General features: G+C 40.3%; 2 protein-coding genes across 12 annotated transcripts; both read right to left on the reverse strand.

The window, feature by feature from the left end:
• Nucleotides 1-172: 172 nt before the first annotated feature.
• zbtb26 (zinc finger and BTB domain containing 26) lies at nt 173-6,102 on the reverse strand. Its single transcript, XM_058071646.1, has 2 exons — nt 5,931-6,102; nt 173-4,162 (listed from the first exon to the last, which is right to left on the reverse strand). The coding sequence occupies exon 2, from the start codon at nt 4,132-4,134 to the stop codon at nt 2,800-2,802; it is 1,335 nt and encodes a 444-aa protein (XP_057927629.1). The 5' UTR covers nt 4,135-4,162; nt 5,931-6,102; the 3' UTR covers nt 173-2,799.
• Nucleotides 6,103-6,735: 633 nt separating this feature from the next.
• susd1 (sushi domain containing 1) lies at nt 6,736-21,903 on the reverse strand. Of its 11 annotated transcripts, none has more exons than XM_058071636.1 (20): nt 21,333-21,902; nt 20,588-20,696; nt 19,569-19,695; nt 19,355-19,495; nt 17,837-17,992; nt 17,602-17,754; nt 16,414-16,593; nt 16,111-16,290; nt 14,843-15,022; nt 14,584-14,763; nt 13,184-13,363; nt 11,742-11,921; nt 11,315-11,479; nt 9,951-10,045; nt 9,676-9,862; nt 8,709-8,802; nt 8,321-8,576; nt 8,214-8,253; nt 7,371-7,464; nt 6,736-6,838 (listed from the first exon to the last, which is right to left on the reverse strand). In XM_058071636.1, exons 3-20 carry the CDS (start codon nt 19,621-19,623, stop codon nt 6,820-6,822), a joined length of 2,535 nt encoding a protein of 844 aa, XP_057927619.1. In that variant the 5' UTR covers nt 19,624-19,695; nt 20,588-20,696; nt 21,333-21,902; the 3' UTR covers nt 6,736-6,819. The 11 variants fall into 11 exon arrangements, with proteins under 11 accessions (XP_057927619.1, XP_057927617.1, XP_057927618.1 ...); XM_058071634.1 differs by having other exon boundaries at nt 19,569-20,458; XM_058071635.1 differs by lacking the exon at nt 20,588-20,696.
• Between the last annotated feature and the right edge of the window lie 300 nt (nt 21,904-22,203).

Here is a 22,203-nt window from a genome sequence, read left to right on the forward strand (position 1 = left end):
GGTAAACTATTAAAAATCTAATACATAAATATACATATAAAAGCTCCTCATCGTTGTACGTTGTACTCCTTTTTCTACTCATTAAAAACTTGGTATGTATGTATACGTAACTACTTATTATACTGTATAACCGTTCAAAATCAGTAATACCTCTCCCAATGAAACACTGTAATGGAGATATTTATTGTTATTACGCAGTAACAGGAATTATCATACATTTTGCATGAACAATAGACAGAATAAGGAATGTCATAGTGGTAACAGTGACATATGTGTGTTTTGTACTATACTTATGCAGGGTTTTATGGAATGAAAAAAAAAACATTTTTGGTGGGAAAATCTATACAAATATAATTTTTCCACACAAAAAGTTAAGTATGGTATCCCGTTTTCATACAAATCCAATGAAATATTTTTGGTATGTATCAACCACCTGGTTTTGAATGTTTTCCATACATTATACTTGTACACTTAAGACTGTATATAGTATATTTGTATATACACACACACAAAAAAATAAGGTTTTCATTGTCAGTTATCCATTGGACAAACGACATGATCCTCAGTTACACAGTCGTGTGCAATATGAAGGCATCTACAATACTGTACATTACAGTGAAATAAGTCCACAGTGATAAAAACTAGTTACAGAAGAGCTGGGACACAAATGTACAATATGAAAACATATTATTTTCTGTGCTGTATAGTTACCAGTTTATGGAAAGTATTTGTAATGCTACCGTGCAATGAATCATGAAGGCTGAAGACAGAAATCTACATTTTTGGCATCACGCCTGTCAGCGTCTTAACATTTATATCACAGAACCAGCTGTTCCTGCTAAACTGCAGGGGTGCCCAAACCCCCACCCCCCACCCACACCGAGGGCTACATACATAAAAAACTATTCAGTGTACAGCAACAAAGCAAATTAGTGTAATATCTACTAAGATAGCTAATCAGTAATTCATTTATTTTATTTTACTGTATGCAAGGGGGCCCAAAACCCCCAAAACAAATCATGGACCGACAGCAGAGTACTTAAAAAATTTTTTTTTTACATTTATACTAGTTGTAACCCAAGCTGAAACACTATTTCAACTTATTTTCAAATGAAAAAATGTTCAGCATTCACAGCCGCGCAAATTCACAGATTTTTGGTCAAAAACATTATGTATTTTCCCCCCGAAAATAGGTTGTTTAATTCAGAAAAACACATCTCATTCTCAAGCAATAATACACATAATAAAAATGTACCACTGTTCAAAAGCCCATAATTTTTACATTCACTTATAATGTTTGCAATCAAGGATTCGCACCAGAACTGGAAGTTCATACAAGAGTGTAAATTGTTACAGGAAGTACTACAGGTAAGCATTGTGGATTATGTAGACTTAGAGAATGTCTGCTTGTGATGGTGCTGCCAATTACATCCGTTTATGGATCATATCCAATTATTATTCATGAGTATTGAGTACCTATACAGTGTGTGATGCATATTTCAGGCTCATACCTGGATTTAATAATTAGGGGAGCGACCTACGTGTAAAAATAGATATTTTTTATTTCCTCGTATTTTTTCTTCATCTGCTGGTGGTCTCGTAAAGTAACACCAACAAAAAGCGGGCATCTACTGTACTTAATTTATTACACCACGCCAGTACAGTGATATGACAATAAGCTACATGGTAAATACCTAATACAGTTATCCCTTATTTATCACGATTAATTGGGGATTAATCAAATTGTGTGTACTTTCTACTGTGTTGTGTTGTAATTTTGTACAGTAGGGTGCATCAAAAAACACAATTATTGAATTTTGATATGGCTGGGTACTAAAAGTGTTCCAATATATGTAGAAACAGTCAGTCAGGGGGGGTGCTGGAGCCTATCCCAGCTGTCTTTGGGCGAGAGGCGGGGTACACCCTGGACTGGTGGCCATCCAAACACAGGGCACATATAGACAAACAACCATTCACACTCACATTCATACCTATGGACAATTTGGACTCGCCAATTAACCTAGCATGTTTTTTTTGGAATGTGGGAGGAAACCGGAGTACCCGGAGAAAACCCACACATGCACGGGGGAAAACATGCAAACTCCACACAGAGATGCCCGAGCGGGGAATTGAACCCGAGTCTCCTAGCTGGGAGAACTGGCAAAACAGCAACAGCAACAGAGTCAACTATAATGGGTAATATGAATGGGAAGATGACTGTAGGGGTGTTATTTCATGTCGAGAGGGCTCTATAAATATTAATTCATTTTCGACCACTTTTCCTCACGAGGGTCGCGGGGGGTGCTGGAGCCTATCCCAGCTGTCCGGAGTACCCGGAGAAAACCCACGCATGCACGGGGAGAACATGCAAACTCCACACAGAGATGGCCGAGGGTGGAATCGAACCCTGGTCCTCCTAGCTGTGAGGTCTGCGTGCTAACCACTTGAGTCTATCATTTCCTATTTTGATTTTTTTAAATTCTGAAATACTGTACATACGATAGTGGAAATAATTATTTGACACTCTGTTGAATTTGTCATTGTGGACCGCCATAGATACATTTGCCACTTTGCCAAATTGATATTATGAAATTAAAATTTCCCATTCAAATTTGATGCACCCTATTGTACAGTATATTTCATTGACAACTGACGACATTTATTCCAATGGTGTTGCTTCACCTCCAGTTTTTCCAATTTTTTCCAATTTAGTCCAATTTTGCGGTCAATCTTACCTGGGCAATGTTACAGTAATTTTTTTTTCCACCTCTCTCTCGTCTCTCTCATACTTTCGTTTATTTATACACTCTCATCCGGACAGTGTCTCAAATTGTACCTGAAGTCTGTCTCATAATTGTTAGACTGACTGATAAATGGTCCGCCGTTGTCATTCTCTTCAGGCACGCCGTCATGCAAATTGCCTTCGTTTGCGTTGTCAAAGCTGTTCTTGCCATGGATCTGCTTGAGGTGCTTGCGGAGAACCGGCTTATGAGCGAACATCATGTCGCAGTAGTTACAGCGGTGAGGCTTGTCTCCGCTGTGAAGGTTCAGGTGGTCTAGTAAAGAGCACTTCTGCGTGAAGGTCTTCCCGCAGATCTTACACTGGAAGGGTTTGATGCCGGCGTGGACCCGCATGTGGCGGTGAAGGTTCCCCTTTTGCGTGAAGGTCTTCCCGCACAAGAGGCACATGAAGAGCTTGTGCATCTTGAGGTGGTTGGCGTACTTCTCGAGTTGCCGGAAGACGCGGCTGCACTTGGGACACTGGTGGTACCACTGGAGGGGTTTGTCGTAGTTCTTCTGTTTCTCAGCAGGGTTGGACGGAGACGGAGGGCGGAAGGGGTACCCCGGCATGCTCGGGGGTGCCATCATTTCACTCCCACGGCTGTCAACGGTGGAATTGATGAGCGAGTGTTGCGGCTCGGGTGAGTGAAGGGCAGGCGGAGAGCTTGTCGGGAAGGTGGACTCCACAGACTCCACCTTCACGATGCTGATGTCACTCTCTTCCACTTCCTGAACGGGATGCTGCAAATCCGACGTGTGAGGAGGAGACTTGGGTTGTATGATGACATCATCGTCATCGTCGTCATCATCAGTACTGATGTCCTCCACTTGCTCCACCCTCTCTAGATCCTGGACAGTCTTCACTTGGAAGTGCTCCTGTTCTCTCAATGCCTGGGAGCACAAACGTTCCTCTCTGTTGGCTCTTTTCATCTCAACGTCGACTTCCATCTTGGGTGGCGGCTGCGGCTTGATGAATTTGTTTAAGGCTTGAGTACACTGCTCGACAATGTGGCCCATTTGGAGGAAGCTGGCCACCGTCAGGTAGTTGACCAGCTCTAATTCCGGAAACTCCAGTTGGCCCGTGTAGCAGGACAGCAGCAGCTGTTGGCCGACCTTTGCCTCCTGGATCATGGAGATCTGGACTTCGTTGGAGTCCTGCTGAAGGATGAACTGGTCTCGGAGGAAAGATGAACCGGCGGCAAACACGACCTTGTGACCAGGGACTTTAAGCTGGTTGATGCGCACAGTCACATCACAGAAGCGGCGCTGGTGCCGAAGCAGGTCCATTTTCTGCAGCATGGAGTCCCCGTATGTAGCAAAGTGGAACTGCAGGATTACCTGATTCTGGGCCATAGTGAACTACGGACCACAGACAATGAACCTGTAGAAGAAAGAAATATGAAGTCTATTATTTCATTCATTCATTCATTTTCTACCGCTTTTTCCTCACGAGGGTCGCGGGGGGTGCTGGAGCCTATCCCAGCTGTCTTCAGGCGAGAGGCAGGGTACACCCTGGACTGGTGGCCAGCCAATCACAGGGCACATATAGACAAACAACCATTCACACTCACATTCATACCTATGATCAATTTGGAGTCGCTAATTAACCTAGCATGTTTTTGGAATGTGGGAGGAAACCGGAGTACCCGGAGAAAACCCACGCATGCACGGGGAGAACATGTAAACTCCACACAGAGATGGCCGAGCGGGGAATCGAACCCGGGTCTCCGAGCTGTGACACCTGGCAAAACAGCAACAGCAACAGAGTCAACTATAATGGGTAATATGAATGGAAAGATGACTATAGGGGTGTTATTTCCTGTCTAGAGGACTCTATAAATATTCATTCATTTTCGACCACTTTTCCTCACGAGGGTTGCTGGAGCCTATCCCAGCTGTCTGAAGTACCCGGAGAAAACCCACGCATGCACGGGGAGAACATGCAAACGCCACACAGAGATGCCTGAGCAGGTAATCGAACCCTGGTCTCCTAGTTGTGAGACCTGGCAAAACGGCAACAGCAACAGAGTCAACTATAATGAGTAATATGAATGGAAAGATGACTATAGGGGTGTTATTTCATGTCTAGAGGGCTCTATAAATATTCATTCATTTTCGACCGCTTTTCCTCATGAGGGTCGCTGGAGCCTATCCCAGCTGTCCGGAGTACCCGGAGAAAACCCACGCATGCAAGGGGAGAACATGCAAACCGAGGGTGGAATCGAACCCTGGTCCTCCTAGCTGTGAGGTCTGCGCGCTAACCACTCAACCACCACTCGACTATCTAAACGATTAATACTGTATGTGTACATACAATAACATGTCTGCTTGGGTCAGAATTCTTGCTGGATATTTGGGGATCTAATACTTTTTTTTCCTCAATCAAACACAAATGTATTAACCTTGTCTGTTTGATAATTATTACCCCCATTGTATACTTTTAATTAATGATCTCATGTGCATGGGCAAGAATCATCATCCAGAGAACCATCTTCTGGGTGGAAACTCCCAAAATAGATATAACAGATTAGACAGCTCACCGCAGATAGATTGCAGTCCTGTAGAATACGCTTCAGTGTCTTCCCATAATAACAAACTAACTAATGCATCTTACATCAGTTCAATTTGTATGACAAATCAGGTGCCTGTTATATGATCACATGAGAAGAGGTAACCAAATTCCAGTAACAACTGAAACAGCTATTAGTCCATCAATAAAACGACTATAGTCACGACTAAACCTATGCCCTTCTGATGTCAACGTAACGCAAGTTTTCAGTTTTAACCGTTAAGTGCATCGAATAATGTCCATACTTACACTGACCATTTACAGTGCGTACTTAGGCACTCGAAACGCTAAAGATAAATGCGTGAATGTAATACCATTTGCGACCATCTAACAATAATTCACGTTCATATGTTATTATATCAATTGAAGATGAATTGAATATTAAAGAATGTGGCTCTTCAACAAAACTAACCGTCCACCGTAACCATTTGTGGATGCTACGTGCTAACAATGAAAGGCTGCCTTGTGATGCTAGCTGTAGCACATTTAACATTGGGTTAGCATAGCAAAGATGTGTGTAGCTAACTGGCTAGCTGCTATTGTATTTTATTGTTCGCTTGACTGACGAATAGACACTTACCACTCTTTTTATCGTATTTAAAACGGTGTAAGACGCCGTCTTTAGTGGCTTATCCTCCACGGTCCGTCTGTCGTTATAGCGATATATTTTCTTAAGACGTAATAAGAGTACACTGCCTCCCGCTGCATTGGAGTAGGCGACTTACTGTACAATGGATTTATTACTACATTGTTACACAGTATTTTATAACCTTAATACACATTATAGACTGTTCTTAATGTGTAATTAGGATAAATATTGATGTAAATGGGAATATAAATGATATTATATTCAGTCTTAATTCCTAATTGGGGTTGGACGGAACCATCAAAATATCGTATCGATCGAAGCGTAGTACAGTATCAGTATCGGACCGATACCACAGCGTGATGAGATTTTTATTTTTCATTTTTCTCTCTCTTTTTTTTTAAATATCTGTGTTGTTCAAATTGTTACACTGATATTTATATATTGTTAAATTATTCTTAAATTATTCTTAAATTATTTTTTTAATTAAGTTGTCTGGTTGGTATCCCACAGAGCCAATGAAAGAGAAATTCATAAACTCATTAAAGTAATTTAAATTTCAAGTAAAAGTATGAATATCAGGTATATCGTCCATACTAAAATTTACAAACTAAAATGTAAACATCTGACATCACTGTGTGAATACAAACTATACATAGTCTTCCATCATTTAACACTGATTCATTGAACTAAAAATATTGAAATATTATAATTTTTTACTGCAGAATCAACTCCAAAAGTGTCACATTTTCATGCTAAAACCTAATATACACATTATTATCAACCACCATGAATAAGAAAACAACAAAATTGTTGCAAAGGAATACAGATTTTATTTCAAATATGTACAAAATGAAGCAATAATGTACGTGAAGGCTTGTTGTTATGTTTTCTTGACACACCTAGAAGACAGATAAGATATTTCACAATAGTGCATTTTTGATTGGAGCAGTTATTAATAGTAAAGTGACTATTATTGCCAATGAAAAAAATAAAACCCCTTTGTTTTGCATACAGTATATTCATTCAAAACTAAATTTAGAGAGAAAAACAGATTTGTACATACATAAGCCACACATGTCCATGTCATAATCTCATAATAATATCATATTGTGGCACATATGAGTCTGTGAGGACCAAGCAATTTTTTTTACTCGACTCACGACAAGCTTGTCAACCAATTGGAAATTGCAGGAGGTCATTACTCAATCTACAATCATCACACAGCAACTTAACACTAAAAATATACAAAGCAAGTACCATTCATTTTTCTACCGCTTATCCTCACAAGCATGCTGGAGCCTATCCCAGCTGTCTTCGTGCCAGAGGCGGGGTACACCCTGGACTGGTCGCCAGCCAATCACAGAGCACATATAGACAAACAACCATTCACACCACCATACAGTACACGTATATAAAAAAAAAAAAACTCACCAGATATAAGTGTATCTGAGCAAAACAGCTAAAGCTATCAGCCCTACTGTAGCAGCACCGCACAGCGATGAAACCCTCACAACATAGGATGTACCTACAAAAAAAAAATAGAAAAACAACATATGTGCACATATCACAAAAGTGAGTACAGCACTCAACCATTTTTTAATATCACATTAATCTTTTCAAGAGATAATTATTGAATAGAAGAATAAACGTGTGGATTTTCCCACTCTATACCAATACAATGACTCTCAATGTCATTTTTATTCATTTTGAATGTACAGTAAACCTCGGATATATCGGATTCAATTGTTCCCACTGGTTTTGTCCGATATAAGCGGAATCCGTTATATGCATATACCGGAAAATGTCCGTTTTACGCATATATCGGATTTATATCCGGTATATGCGTAAATCGGATTTTATCCGTTATAAAAAGGCACTTCCTTGACTATGTTTCCAATGTACCTGGACGCGCAGGCAACGCTGCAAACGCTGCAAATGACGTCATATAGCGGCCTGTCACGATTCGGCGAATCGGAGCGCCACGATGCGGCCATCCGATATATGCGAGGGAAATTTAATGGAATTGCATTGGAACGGGACTGGAGATTTTGTCCGAAATAGGCGAAATCCATTATAAAAAATCCGATATATGCAATGAATTTTTATTGGAAATGCATTACAGAAAAATTGGTTCTTTTTTATCTGTCCGTTGTGAGCGAATTTCCGATATATCTGAGTCCGATATATCCGAGGTTTACTGTATTATTTAAGGTTTATTTGTTTTCTTTACATTTGTTTATGAATTGGTGCAATGGTTCAAGTGGTTGTCATTACCTGTGACTTTAGCCCAAAGGACGCAGGAGCTTTTTAAGTCCTAGGAAGAAAAAATAATTGCAAATTTACTACATCCAGATATGTAATGTAGTCGTGACTGCACCCACCCTTTTCCATTGACTGACAGCTCGCAAGACAACATAGTAGTGTCTGCCTTTCTCCAGAGGAGCGTTGAAAAAGCCTCCGTAGTAGAGACCATCTCCCACAGTAAAATTCATCGCCGTTCCAATATGGCTGATGCGCATCTGAGCTTGAACGGAACCTTTCACGGTATCATATTTGCTCGCGGTGTCGCCATCGACGGGAGCGGAACAGTCAAACACCATCGTGTCGTCTATAGGAAGTACAAACACTTGGTACAAACTGTCAAATGAAAAAGAAAATCACAATATTATGTATTTAATAGCAATCTCTTAGCATTTTGTTTTTTTTTTTTTCAAATTCACATTGATTAATGGAGACAGTGTTCATATACATATATTGTTTTTTACGTACCTTATTGGGTCAAGACTATTGGGTGATCTGTGCAACCTCAAAGTCGGTGCAGGAGTCTCGTATTCTCTGTAGTAGACGTCTGGTATTGGCGGTACTGTCAAATAGTGTATTGTAAAATATGTATTAGTCAGCAAATATGTATCCTTATTTCCTGTTCCATAATGACAAGTCCAGATTTACATTCACGGGTTTGCACTGGGATTTAGTCGGAAATTCTACAGAAATATATATTTAGGTTTCATACTTGTTTTTTTTTTTACATTTGAACCTATTTTTATTTAGATTATTTTGTTTTCATTGTTTTCATCTGTGTTGAGTTTTCGTTCTCCCCGTGCATGCGTGGGTTTTCTCCGGGTACTCCGGTTTCCTCCCACATTCCAAAAACATGCTAGGTTAATTAGCGACTCCAAATTGTCCATAGGTATGAATGTGAGTGTGAATGGTTGTTTGTCTATATGTGCCCTGTGATTGGATGGCCACCAGTCCAGGGTGTACCCCGCCTCTCGCATGAAGACAGCTGGGATAGGCTCCAGCACCCCCCGCGACCCTCGTGAGGAAAAGCGGTAGAAAATGAATGAATGAATGAATTATTATATTATTATAACTATTATGATTATTATATTTATTATATTAATGCTAATTATTATATTAATTATATATAATAATATTGTTATATTTACATATTTTACATAATAATATAATAATTATTATTTTAATTTTATTTGAATTATTATAATATTTTATTATTTTTAAAATATTTAAATATAAATATAAAATAATAAATAATAATAGCAGATTGCATGACAATTTTACAGATACAATAATACCAGGTGGACTGTTAAGTGTAAAATATATAGTCTGCCCCCCCCGGAAATTTTGTTATATCAATGCGGCCCATGAGTCAAAAAGTTTGCCCACCCCTACTATGGAATCATCATGGTACGACTTACAGGTAGTACACTGGTACCTGTTAAACTGGTGTTGGTGCTGATGGAGGCTGTGAACCCCTTTGACATCGCCGTGATAGAGATGCTGTAGTTTGTGGCTGGAAGCAGACTTAGACAGACCTCTAGCCAATCTGCCGTCGAGCTCAAAAACTGTTTCCTTTTGTCAACATTGGCCCTGTCGTAGTCTCTGGATCCTATGTAGGCCACCTACGATTGAAAGGTTACATTTATTGACACTGCCAACACGTGCTCATACCTGTATTTAACTTCAATGTTTACGCTGGTCTTGTTTTACCTTGTATATTTCTGTATCCTCTTCATACTTCTCTGCTCTCCATTGCAGACATTTTTCATTGGAAACAAGGAGATGACTGATGGGTGGCTTGATTTCTGTGAGAAATATATCCATGTCCACATGAACATTAAAAACAATACTAAAAAAAATAATTCAAACAATAATAATAATAATATATAATATAATCATACAAACAATACAAATAATATAATATAACTAATGATAAAACCAATATTTTATACTAATTTATAACCGCAAGGCATGTTGGGAAGCCCAAGCACACACTCAGCATGCCTTGTGGTTATAAATTAGTATGAAACAGTGTTGTTGTGGTTGTATATTAGTGTGTTACTTTGTATTTTCCACATGTTACTTGTTGTTTTTTTTGTGGTTTCGCCATTTGGTTTAACACCCTACTGGTTGACTACTCAATTAGAAGCGGCTTTTCAGCATTCACTAGCCATGTTTACATGAGGAGTTCTTCTCTTTCCGAATGGAATCTTTCAGAAAGCAATGGTATACATGGAAAGGAATATTCCAATGGCGTGTCTACACTATATATATATGTAAGCGATAATCAACCAGAATAGTCAATAGGGCATGCGCAGTAAATTGTAAACACCAACATCACGTGATACCGACTTCCTGGATTTTTTCTTTCACTTGTTGGAATAACTCCGTATTGCCATTTTTTTCCTTCGTCCAGTCTTGAAATTTAGTTTGAATCAAAAACAAACTTTCCTTAGCAGTCCAGTGCCGATTGCTCGCCTCCATTTTTTTTTAAATCGAAGAACGTCTCGAGCTGCGTGTGACGTCATATCTCAGCATTCGCTGAAAGAACGTACCCGGAAACAAGTTCAATCTTGCTAATATTTTATAATTAAGCTCGGCACATGTTTTTATATAGATATGTATTTTCTTTTTGAATAAAAGTGGACTTGTGAATGGCAGTATAGAAGGGTTTAGATTCTGTTCCACAGATGGCGCTAATGCACACCAAAGCTGCTTGCCAACCGCCAATAAACAACAGAAGAAGAAAAACACCACGAAGAAGAACGAAGTCTGACAACTTTCCGTTTGAGCGGGTACAAGATACCTCAATCGGATTGGGGAAAGGAATATTCCACCCCTGGGAATTCCATTATATATTCATTCGGATTGGCACTTTTGTGTATACAAAGGTTACATTTGAGCAAATAACCCGAATGGAATTGGAATATTTTGGGTCCATGTAAACGTGGCTAATGATTGTTATGAGAACACAACATTTGTAAGTAGTGGGTATTTACTGTATAATGATAATAACAGAGGAAACACTATTGGATAAAATACTACTGAGAGATTCAGGGAACTAAATAGCTCACCTATGCATTTGATTGTAGCCATCTGCCAAACACCAGAACTGCTGCAGAGTGAGACGTCGCTGCCCCTCCAGCTGTGATATCCATTCACACAGCGATGGATCACTACACTGTTGTTATGCCATACCACATCTGAGTGGGCAAGCAAGGGGATTGGGCCACATTTTGCTGGGAGGGAAAAAAAACAATGGCACTGATTGATCAGGGGTTGCAGAAAATATTGTTTTGGGTGATTTGTGTATGTTGATATATACATAGGTATTTTTATTTGTATTGATTTTGGTTGGTTTGTTGTGTTTTGGTTGTTTTTCATGTTCAAAATAAAGAAAACAAAAAAAAACAAAGCACAGGAGGTGTTCTTGTATGCCGACACACAACCAGCAAAATCCACAGCACAAAAAAAAAAAAATACAAGAGTATCATCCTATACCTTCGCACTTTAATGACACTTTTGCCCATTCTCCTGATGTTTGACACGTGGAAATATTTTCTCCACTCTCACGGTAATATCCACTGATACACTCATACAGCACCACACTGCCAGGACGAATGGAGCGGTCCCACAGGAGGTTAGTATTGGGGAGCGTTTGTGGGGGACCGCAGCTTATTTCTGCACACAGACATAAATTAGTGAAACAAAAAAAGCAAATCAGGCAGCAGGCTTCAACTTTCAGAATTCAAACTCGCATTCATTTCACATCACTTGTGACATAAGACTCTAAAATGCATTATATTTTTTTTGCATTTGAATTTCATGTTTATAGCCTGTCGACTTTATACAGTGGAACCCGCTGACTAAAAAAATGGCCGCTTAAGTTGGCGTCAACGAGATTATTTGTGGTTATTTGTATGGAAAATAGGTCCATTTTTGTGTTGTGGTATCGCTAAACATGCAGTAGTAAACAACTACTGTCTAGTTACAAAGCATTAAAACTTGCACAGTTTATATTTATATTTAATCTTTAACGTTTAATTATTAATCTAATTAATCTAATAATCTAAATACACAGAAAGGAAAAAACATGTCGGCAAACTACCAAGGGTGAATGAATGGCAAATACTCGTATGAAAAGATCTAATAATCTAAATGTTAATCTAATCTAATAATTAGATTGACATTTAATCTTTAACATTTAATAATTCATCTAATAATCTAAATACACAGAAAAGAAAAACCATGTCGGCAAACTACCAAGGGTGAATGAATGGTAAATACTCATATGAAAAGATCTAATAATCTAAATGTTAATCTAATCTAATAATTAGATTAACATTTAATCTTTAACATTTAATAATTGATCTAATTAATCTAATAATTTAAATACACAGAAAGGAAAAACCATGTCGGCAAACTACCAAGGGTGAATGAATGGCAAATACTCATATGAAAAGATCTAATAATCTAAATGTTAATCTAATCTAATAATTAGATTAACATTTAATCTTTAACATTTAATAAGTAATCTAATTAATCTAATAATCTAAATACACAGAAAGGAAAAACCATGTCTGCAAACTACCAAGGGTGAATAATTGTTAATCTAATCTAATAATTAGATTAACATTTAATCTTTAACATTTAATAATTAATCTAATTAATCTAATAATCTAAATACACAGAAAGGAAAAACCATGTCGGCAAACTACCAAGGGTTAAACGATGCATTCTCTCTATATCATTGGCCAAAGTCACAATTAAATGTGACTTTCGACTTTCTCGACTTCGACATCCACTTAGGTCGACGTCATTGATCCAGGTTCCACTGTATTACCGAAATGCAATCATTGTATAATACTCTACAATACATATAGTGAAGTATATGCCAAAAATGCATTCTGTCAATCAGTTCTGATGGTCTTCAAACGTTGCACCTTCACACCAAAGATCAATATCCTCCCACAGGCCACTCTCTCCACATACTGAGTAGTTTCTGGTACTCCTTGTGTCATATCCTTCATCACATTGGTAGACGACCACACTGCCGACATGTGTAGCGCCGTCCCATAGCCTTTTTGTATGTGTTATCACAACAGGCTCCTGACATTTGATTTCTACAACAGACAGACAGTAAATCACTGCAGATGACCTGTTATGGTAAAATTATGATATTTGTTTTTTTACAGTGGTATCTCAGTTAACGGTTCATGTTATTTTGGTAACAATCAAAATTTTTGCAAAAATTTTGCCTTGGCTTGCGTTCACCCGCTTGTTTATGCCACCATCTTGGATTACGTTAGGTTGTTAGTTGTGCAAGACCTCCGAATTTTATGTCCAGTTGTTCAATCATTTGTCTTTTTTTCATTCATTCATTTTCTACCGCTTATCCTCACGAGGGTCGCGGGGGTGCTGGAGCCTATCCCAGCTGTCTTCAGGCGAGAGGCGGGGTACACCCTGGACTGGTGGCCAGCCAATCACAGGGCACATATAGACAAACAACCATTCACACTCACATTCATACCTATGGACAATTTGGAGTCGCTAATTAACCTAGCATGTTTTTTATTTATTGAATGTGGGAGGAAACCGGAGTACCCGGAGAAAACCCACACATGCACGGGGTAGAACATGCAAACTCCACACAGTGATGCCCGAGCGGGGAATCGAACCCGGGTCTCCGAGCTGTGAGACCTGGCAAAACAGCAACAGAGTCAACTATAATGGGTAATATGAATGGAAAGATGACTATAGGGGTGTTATTTCATGTCTAGAGGTCTCTATAAATATTCATTCATTTTCTACCGCTTATTCTCACGAGGGTCGCGGGGGGTGCTGGAGCCTATCCCAGCTGTCTTTAGGCAAGAGGCGGGGTACACCCTGGACTGGTGGCCAGCCAATCACAGGGCACATATAGACAAACAACCATTCACACTCACATTCATACCTATGGACAATTTGGAGTCGCTAATTAACCTAGCATGTTTTTGGAATGTGGGAGGAAACCGGAGTACCCGGAGAAAACCCACGCATGCACGGGGGAGAACATGCAAACTCCACACAGAGATGGCCAAGGGTGGAATTGAACCCTGGTCTCTTAGCTGTGAAGTCTGCGCGCTAACCAAAATGTGTTTTGTGTTAACATTTTTGCTGTCTGGCAAAGATTTTATTGGTTTTATATGATTTGTTTTGGTTAGAGTTCATTTCGGTTTGAGTCGGACCTTCTGGAACAGATTAACGACGTTAACCAAGGTACCACTGTTTTTTTTTTAAATTTTGTGGCTTAACTCTATCGCCTTTTGTAAAGAATATATAAATTATGTGTCAGGTGTATCACCTTGGCAGTGCAGAATGGGTTGGTCCCATATTCCAGTGTCGGTACACACTGATGTAGTTCTGTCTCCAATATTGTAATATCCAAAGTTACAGAGATAAACAACTTCAGAGCCCACAGTAGATCTGTTATCCCATAAGCGGACCGAATTCGAGATGTCAGGAGGAGCGCCGCAGTCAACTTCTACAGAGATTCAAAAGATTATTGAACCGTGACGTCATATACGTAAGAAAATCATCATCAACTAAAGCAATGTTGTTACCTTTGCATGAAACGTCTGGCTTTGTCCAGTTACCGTTAGACATGCACCGCGATACGGCGCTTCCCTCGCTGTGATCGAATCCTGGTTTACAGTAATAGCTTGCTATGCTTCCAAGAGCGGAAGTGCCATTCCATACATATCCTGTGTTTGGTAATGTGGGTGGTTTGCCACATAATATCTCTGGTACAGGATGATACACATATGGGGGGTTAGGACATGAAAACAACACAAACATAGAAAACTCATTCATCAGAACACTTTAAATATCCTAAAATTGGTCCTATACTGACATGAACGCATTAAATTGACATATAGGAAACATTTTTGAAGTGGTTCTAATGTTAAAAAAAAGTCTGACTCACGGTGCTACAATCATCACACAGCAACTTAACACTAAAAATATACAAAGCACATTCATTCATTCATTTTCTACCACTTATCCTCACAAGGGTTGCTGGAGCCTATCCCAGCTGTCATTCGTGCGAGAGGCGGGGTACACCCTGGACTGGTGGCCAGCCAATCACAGGGCACATATAGACAAACAACCATTCACACTCACATTCATACCTATGGACAATTTGGAGTGGCTAATTAACCTAGCATGTTTTTGGAATGTGGGAGGAAACCGGAGTACCCGGAGAAAACCCACATATGCACGGGGAGAACATGCAAACTCCACACAGAGATGGCCGAGCGGGGAATCAAACCCGGGTCTCCGAGCTGTGAGACCTGGCAAAACAGCAACAGCAACAAAGTCAACTATAATGGGTAATATGAATGGAAAGATGACTATAGGGGTGTTATTTCATGTCTAGAGGTCTCTATAAATATTCATTCATTTTCTACCACTTATCCTCACGAGGGTCGCGGGGGGTGCTGGAGCCTATCCCAGCTGTCATTCATGCGAGAGGCAGGGTACACCCTGGACTGGTGGCCAGCCAATCACAGGGCACATATAGACAAACAACCATTCACACTCACATTCATACCTATGGACAATTTGGAGTCGCTAATTAACCTAGCATGTTTTTTTTGGAATGTGGGAGGAAACCGGAGTACCCGGAGAAAACCCACGCATGCACGGGGAGAACATGCAAACTCCACACAGAGATGGCCGAGGGTGGGATTAAACTCGGGTCTCCTAGCTGTGAGGTCTGCGTGCTAACCACTTTACCACCGTGCAGCCACGCAAGTACCAATACAAGTTTAAAATAAAAAAAAAAACATCTGTATTTCGCCCAGCAAAGCATTCCATTGGTTATGCCTACCTTGGCAAAGAACAGATGCACCCTCCCACTGCCCTGCGTTGGTGCAGGTGGAGACATTGCTATCTCCAGCGTGCCGATACCCAAAATTACACTGATAAAACACCTCAGCGCCCATCTTTGAGCTCTTATTCCAAAGCATGTGTGAATGAGGGAAGTGAGGAGGAGGACCGCAGTCAACCACTGAGAAGTAAGACAAGGACATAGAAAGCATTTCATATTAACAGCCATAGTATTAGTGTAGTATTAGTAGTACTAGTATAGAGTCTATGTGCTGCAGAAAGGTTCGGTTCTTTGTTTTCTTACCTTCACAGATCATATTAGTCCTTGTCCATAGTCCGTCATCTCCACACAGTGAAGTGGTGACCCCACTCTTCAATAGAAATCCTTCACCGCAGACAAACGTGGCAACGCTTCCATATGTGGTCCCTGTTGCTGAGAACAACAGCATGTTGTCCTGCAAAGCCGGATGGCCACAGTCCACCACTGATTGTGTCATGAAAAACTACAATTAGATACGGCGGGATGGGTTCGAACATCAATACTGGGTCGTATCTGTATTGGATTATACAAGTCATTTGATTACATTTTTTTATATTAAAAGAATATATATTATGGAAAGCAGGAAGTGAACAAATATATTACATACCCGGAGAAAACCCACGCATGCACGGGGAAAACATGCAAACTCCACAAAGAGATGGCCGAGGGTGGAATTGAACCCTGGTCTTCTAGCTGTGAGGTCTGCGCGCTAACCACTCGACCACCGTTAATATATTATTTTTGCATCATTATTGGTTTTATATGATTTGTTTTGGTTAGAGTTCATTTCGGTTTGAGTCGGACATTCTGGAACAGATAAATGACGTTAACCAAGGAAAACCCACGCATGCACGGGGAGAACATGCAAACTCCACACAGAGATGGCCGAGGGTGGAATTGAACCCTGGTCTCCTAGCTGTGAGGTCTGCGCGCTAACCACTCGACCATTATTTTTTATTATTAATATATTATTTTTGCATAATTTCTTCATGTAAAACTCTGATTATTGTCCTTAAAATGTGTTTTGTGTTAACATTTTTGCTGTCTGGCAAGGATTTTATTGGTTTTATATGATTTGTTTTGGTTAGAGTTCATTTCGGTTTGAGTCGGACATTCTGGAACAGATTAATGATGTTAACCAAGGAAAACCCACGCATGCACGGGGAGAACATGCAAACTCCACACAGAGATGGCCGAGGGTGGAATTGAACCCTGGTGTCCTAGCTGTGAGGTCTGCACGCTAACCACTAGACCACCGTGCCACCCATACAAAAACAGATATCAGTGAAAATAAACATAGTAGAGAATTGAAAAATATCAGTCTCAACCCAATACTGATATTCTTCTTGGTATCAACAATATCAATATTTGTATATTTTTTTATATTTATATGTTTTTCCTTAATTTCCACACAAAATACCAATCCCGTTCATTTGCATAATGCTCTTTTACCTTTGCATGAAGCCTTGTCTTTGTGAGGATGAAAGGGTTCTTTCCCATTGTGGACTCGGTACCCCAGCTGGCAGCTGCAGTCAAAACCGCCATCCAGGTTCCTGCACTGACCTCCTGGTCCACACTGCCCCGACACGCTGCACTCATCCATGTCTGCAGGAAACAAGCGTGGTATGGCAAGTACTTTACAATGGAGACTAATCATAACAATATTTCATGAAACTTTGAGACTCACCCTGGCAGTGGGTTCCATCGTTTGGAATGAAGACCGGCATGTTGTTGGACGCCATGTAACCATCCAGGCAGGTACAGTAGTAACTCCCATACGTATTATGGCACGTTGTATGCTGCCCGCATATCTTTGTGGCGCCTATCTGGCACTCATCTTTATCTAGCAGCAAAAAGCCATTAAAGTCAACTAACAATATCAGACTTGTTCAGTCTAAGGCAGGGGTCTCAAACACGCGGCCCACAGAACACTAGTTTGAGGCCCCCGCCTTGATATGAAAGTTTAATGTTAGTGCGGCCCGCGCAAGTTTGATATGGATGCTGTATGGTATCATGTACCCAGAAAAAATTATTACGTTTGATTAATGTTCATGTTAAAGGTTAAATAACTGTTAATAGTTATCCTCCCTATCCGTGTGGAAGTGGTAAGTTTTTGGCTATTTAAGTTGAAAGGAAATAACTTGAAGGCTACCGTTTAGGTCGCTAGCTCTCTAGTTTGCGAGTTAGCATGTGTCTCAAGACCCTGCAGTTGCGCAATATGTTGTAAATAAAAAGAGTATAAATGTGACTATAGTCGTGTTTTGTCATGTCTACAGGGCTCTAATAATTCTTTGTTCATTTTAATCTGAAAAAAATAATTTGTCTACCCACCAACTATATGTGTTTTCTTAAGTTTTTATTATTTGCCGTTTTATTATTATTATTATATTTATTTATTTATTACTGATTGATTGATTGATTTTCTTTATTCTTGATTGATTTATTTTTCATCTTATTTTGTGCATAAAAATAAAAATTAAGATATTTGAGAAACACGACTACAGTCACGTTTATACTTTTGCTAGCTAGCGACCTAAACGGTAGCCTTCAAGTTATTTCCTTTAAACTTACATAGACAAAAACTTACCACTTCCACACGGATAGGGAGGATAACTATTAACAGTTATTTAACCTTTAACATGAACATTAATCAAACGTAATAATTTTTTCTGGGTACATGATACCATACAGCATCCATATCAAACTTGCGCGGGCCGCACTAACATTAAACTTTCATATCAAGCCGGGGGCCTCAAACTACTGTCCTTGTTATTTACAACATATTGCGCAACTGCAGGGTCTTGAGACACATGCTAATTCGCAAACTAGAGAGCTAGCGACCTAAACGGTAGCCTCCAAGTTATTTCCTTTAAACTTAAAAAAGGCAAAAACTTACCACTTCCACACGGATAGGGAGGATAACTATTAACAGTTATTCAACCTTTAACATGAACATTAATCAAACATAATAATTTTTTCTGGGTACATGATACCATACAGCATCCATATCAAACTTGTGCAAGCTGCACTAACATTAAACTTTCATATCAAGGCGGGGGCCTCAAAGTAGTGTCCTGCGTGCCACATTTGGCCCGCGGGCCGCATGTTTGAGACCCCTGCTTTAAATAGTAAATGAACCAAACTGCAAACTTTGATAAAAGCCGACTCAAACAGCGCCACGAGTTATGAGCTAGGATGTTCCTACCTTGGCACAGAGTTCTTCCATTTCCAACAAAACCATACTTGCAGTTGCAAACTTTTCCCGAGTTATCTGACTTGTTATCACATGTGGCGTTGACGTGGCAGCTGGAACAAACGTCCTGAATGTTTGCAGCTGCTGGCATCCCTGAGAGACGGGAAAGTTAGTTATGCAATAATAATAAAATGCTAACACGGCGCTTTTGTATTGGTATGCTCACCTGCAATCAGACAAAACAGGAAGAACGTGAATACTGGTGTACTTCTCTCATCCATCGTCTGATCTCGTCTTCACTCTTTCACAAAGTCATCCTCGTTTTTGACTGCTTTTGTTTTCATATTGACCGACTGAGCAGAATTGAAAAGGGTTTTTTTTTTTTTAGTTGGTGGTTTTTGTGGTTTCTGTCAGCCTGACACTTTCAGTTATACTTCACTCACACTGTCATCACAGTGTGGAAGTTGATAACGGGGTACCACCCACCTCGATCCATCACACCACAGCACGGGTGTCCGAATATATCCCACCCAGAGTTGCATCCAGAAAAATGATACATTTTGTATATTAGCTTTGTGTTATGAGTAAACAAACGAGGGTAACACAGCAGTGATGGGAAGTTCATCGCTTTTTAGAGAACCGAATCTTTTGACTCAGCTCCTGAAGAAAGGCTATACCCTCTATGAATCGCTAGACAATTACAAGGCACGTACACACAAAGAATCGTTTGAATCATCCGACATGCTAACCACTAGTTCACCGTGCAGCATGTAAAAATTGAATGACTGTATATCAAATATTCATTTATTCATTAATTTTCTACCGCTTTTTTGCAGGGGGTGCTGGAGCCTATCCCAGCTGTCTTCGGGCGAAAGGCGGGGTACACCCTGGACTGGTCGCCAGCCAATCACAGGGGACATATAGACAAACAACCATTCACACTCACATTTATACCTATGGACAATTTGGAGCCGCTAATTAACCTAGCATGTTTTTGGAATGTGGGAGGAGACCGGAGTACCCGGAGAAAACCCACACATGCACAGGGAGAACATGCAAATTCCACACAGAGATGCCCGAGCGGGGAATCGAACCCGGGACTCCTAGCTGTGAGACCTGGCAAAACAGCACCAGCAACAGAGTCAATTATAATGGGTAATATGAATGGAAAGATGACTATAGGGGTGTTATTTCATGTCTAGAGGGCTCTATAAATATTCATTCATTCATTCATTCATTTTCTACCGGTTATCCTCACGAGGGTTGCGGGGGTGCTGGAGCCTATCCCAGCTGTCTTTGGACGAGAGGCGGGGTACATGCAATGAATCGAACCCGGGTCTCCTAGCTGTGAGACCTGGCAAAACAGCAACAGCAACAGAGTCAACTATAATGGGTAATATGAATGGTAAGATGACTATAGGGGTGTTATTTCATGTCTAGAGGGCTCTATAAATATTCATTCATTCAACATGCAAACTCCACACAGAGATGGCCGAGGGTGGAATTAAAACCAGGTCTCCTAGCTGTGAGGTCTACTCGCTAACCACTCGACCACTGTGCAACTTATCAAATATTTATTATTGAAATAGTAAATTTCCAACAAAAAAACAACATAATCAAATATAAATAATAAGGAAAAAACAGCACACAGCTGACACTTTAGAAAGGCTGATATTCTGCCACAGCTTTTGTTTCCTGCTGCTCATTTTCTTCACTTTCCCAACCAATCACGTGCAGCTATGACAGAAAAAAGGAACTAAAAAAGCATCTTGTTGAAGTACTCCCATCAGTATGATACAGTACAGTGGAATACGCTTACACAATATCTAGGTCAGGGGTCGGCAACCTTTACTATCAAAAGAGACATTTTACCCCCCCCCCCCCCACACACACACACACACTCACTAAAGGAAAATTGACTGGAACCGCAAAAAACACAATTTAAAACAATATCCATATAAATATATGAGTGATAAATAGCACCGCTTACCTGATGGCCTTTACACAGCTAACTCAAACCAACCACTAACTTTTCCTTCTCTGTCAAGGAGGGGGGGGGGGTCTACTGGTGGGTGTTTGAGGGTCAGTGGGAGGGAGGAGATAAGTCGGGTCAAGTGTTATCTCGTCCCGTTCAGATGCCTTCTCAGAACTAGGGGTCTGTCACTCAAACCAGCCAAGGGATGGATGCCTTGCATTAGGAATGATTAAGCACAATAAACCAACTGGAATAGGCTCCAGCTCAACCTAATGAGGGTTTACATCTATAATGTCACTTTTGTTTTTTTATTCTTTATTTGAGTACCGTTGCAAAGTACATTGCAAAGGTGTCCAAAGAAAGGCTTGGGGGCCCATTATTTATTGGGTATACAGTGGAACCTTGATTCCAGAACATCTGACACTAAACAAAACACAATCTAAAGCCAAAAATGCTAACACAAAACACAGTTTGTAGTTTAATACGTGTAATTGATGACTTGACATGATTGTTGCCAAAGACACAATTCATTCATTCATTTTCATTAATTTGTCCTCACGAGGGTCGCAGGGGTGCTGGAGCCTATCCCAGCTGTCTTTGGGCGAGAGGCGGGGTACACCCTGGACTGGTGGCCAGCCAATCACAGGGCACATAACAAACAACCATTCACACTCACATTCATACCTATGGACAATTTGGAGTCGCTACTTAACCTAGCATGTTTTTGGAATGTGGGAGGAAACCGGAGTACCCGGAGAAAACCCACGCATGCACGGGGAGAACATGCAAACTCCACAAAGAGATGGCCGACGGTGGAATTGAACCCTGGTCTCTAGCTGTGAGGTCTGTGCGCTAACCACTATACCACTGTGCCGCCCACCAAAGA

Source organism: Doryrhamphus excisus, chromosome 4, assembly GCF_030265055.1.
Source record: "Doryrhamphus excisus isolate RoL2022-K1 chromosome 4, RoL_Dexc_1.0, whole genome shotgun sequence".
In the NCBI taxonomy this organism is placed as follows: domain Eukaryota; kingdom Metazoa; phylum Chordata; class Actinopteri; order Syngnathiformes; family Syngnathidae; genus Doryrhamphus; species Doryrhamphus excisus.

Excerpts from the sequence above, each read along its gene's own strand:
- zbtb26 (XM_058071646.1), bottom strand. The coding sequence starts at position 4,134 with ATGGCCCAGAATCAGGTAATCCTGCAGTTCCACTTTGCTACATACGGG.
- susd1 (XM_058071635.1), bottom strand. The coding sequence starts at position 19,623 with ATGGATGAGAGAAGTACACCAGTATTCACGTTCTTCCTGTTTTGTCTG. Across the intron at positions 17,755-17,836 it reads CGATGGAACCCACTGCCAGG|ACATGGATGAGTGCAGCGTG; the intron begins GTGAGTCTCAAA and ends TGTTTCCTGCAG. Across the intron at positions 8,577-8,708 it reads AATAGTCTTGACCCAATAAG|TTTGTACCAAGTGTTTGTAC; the intron begins GTACGTAAAAAA and ends TTCATTTGACAG.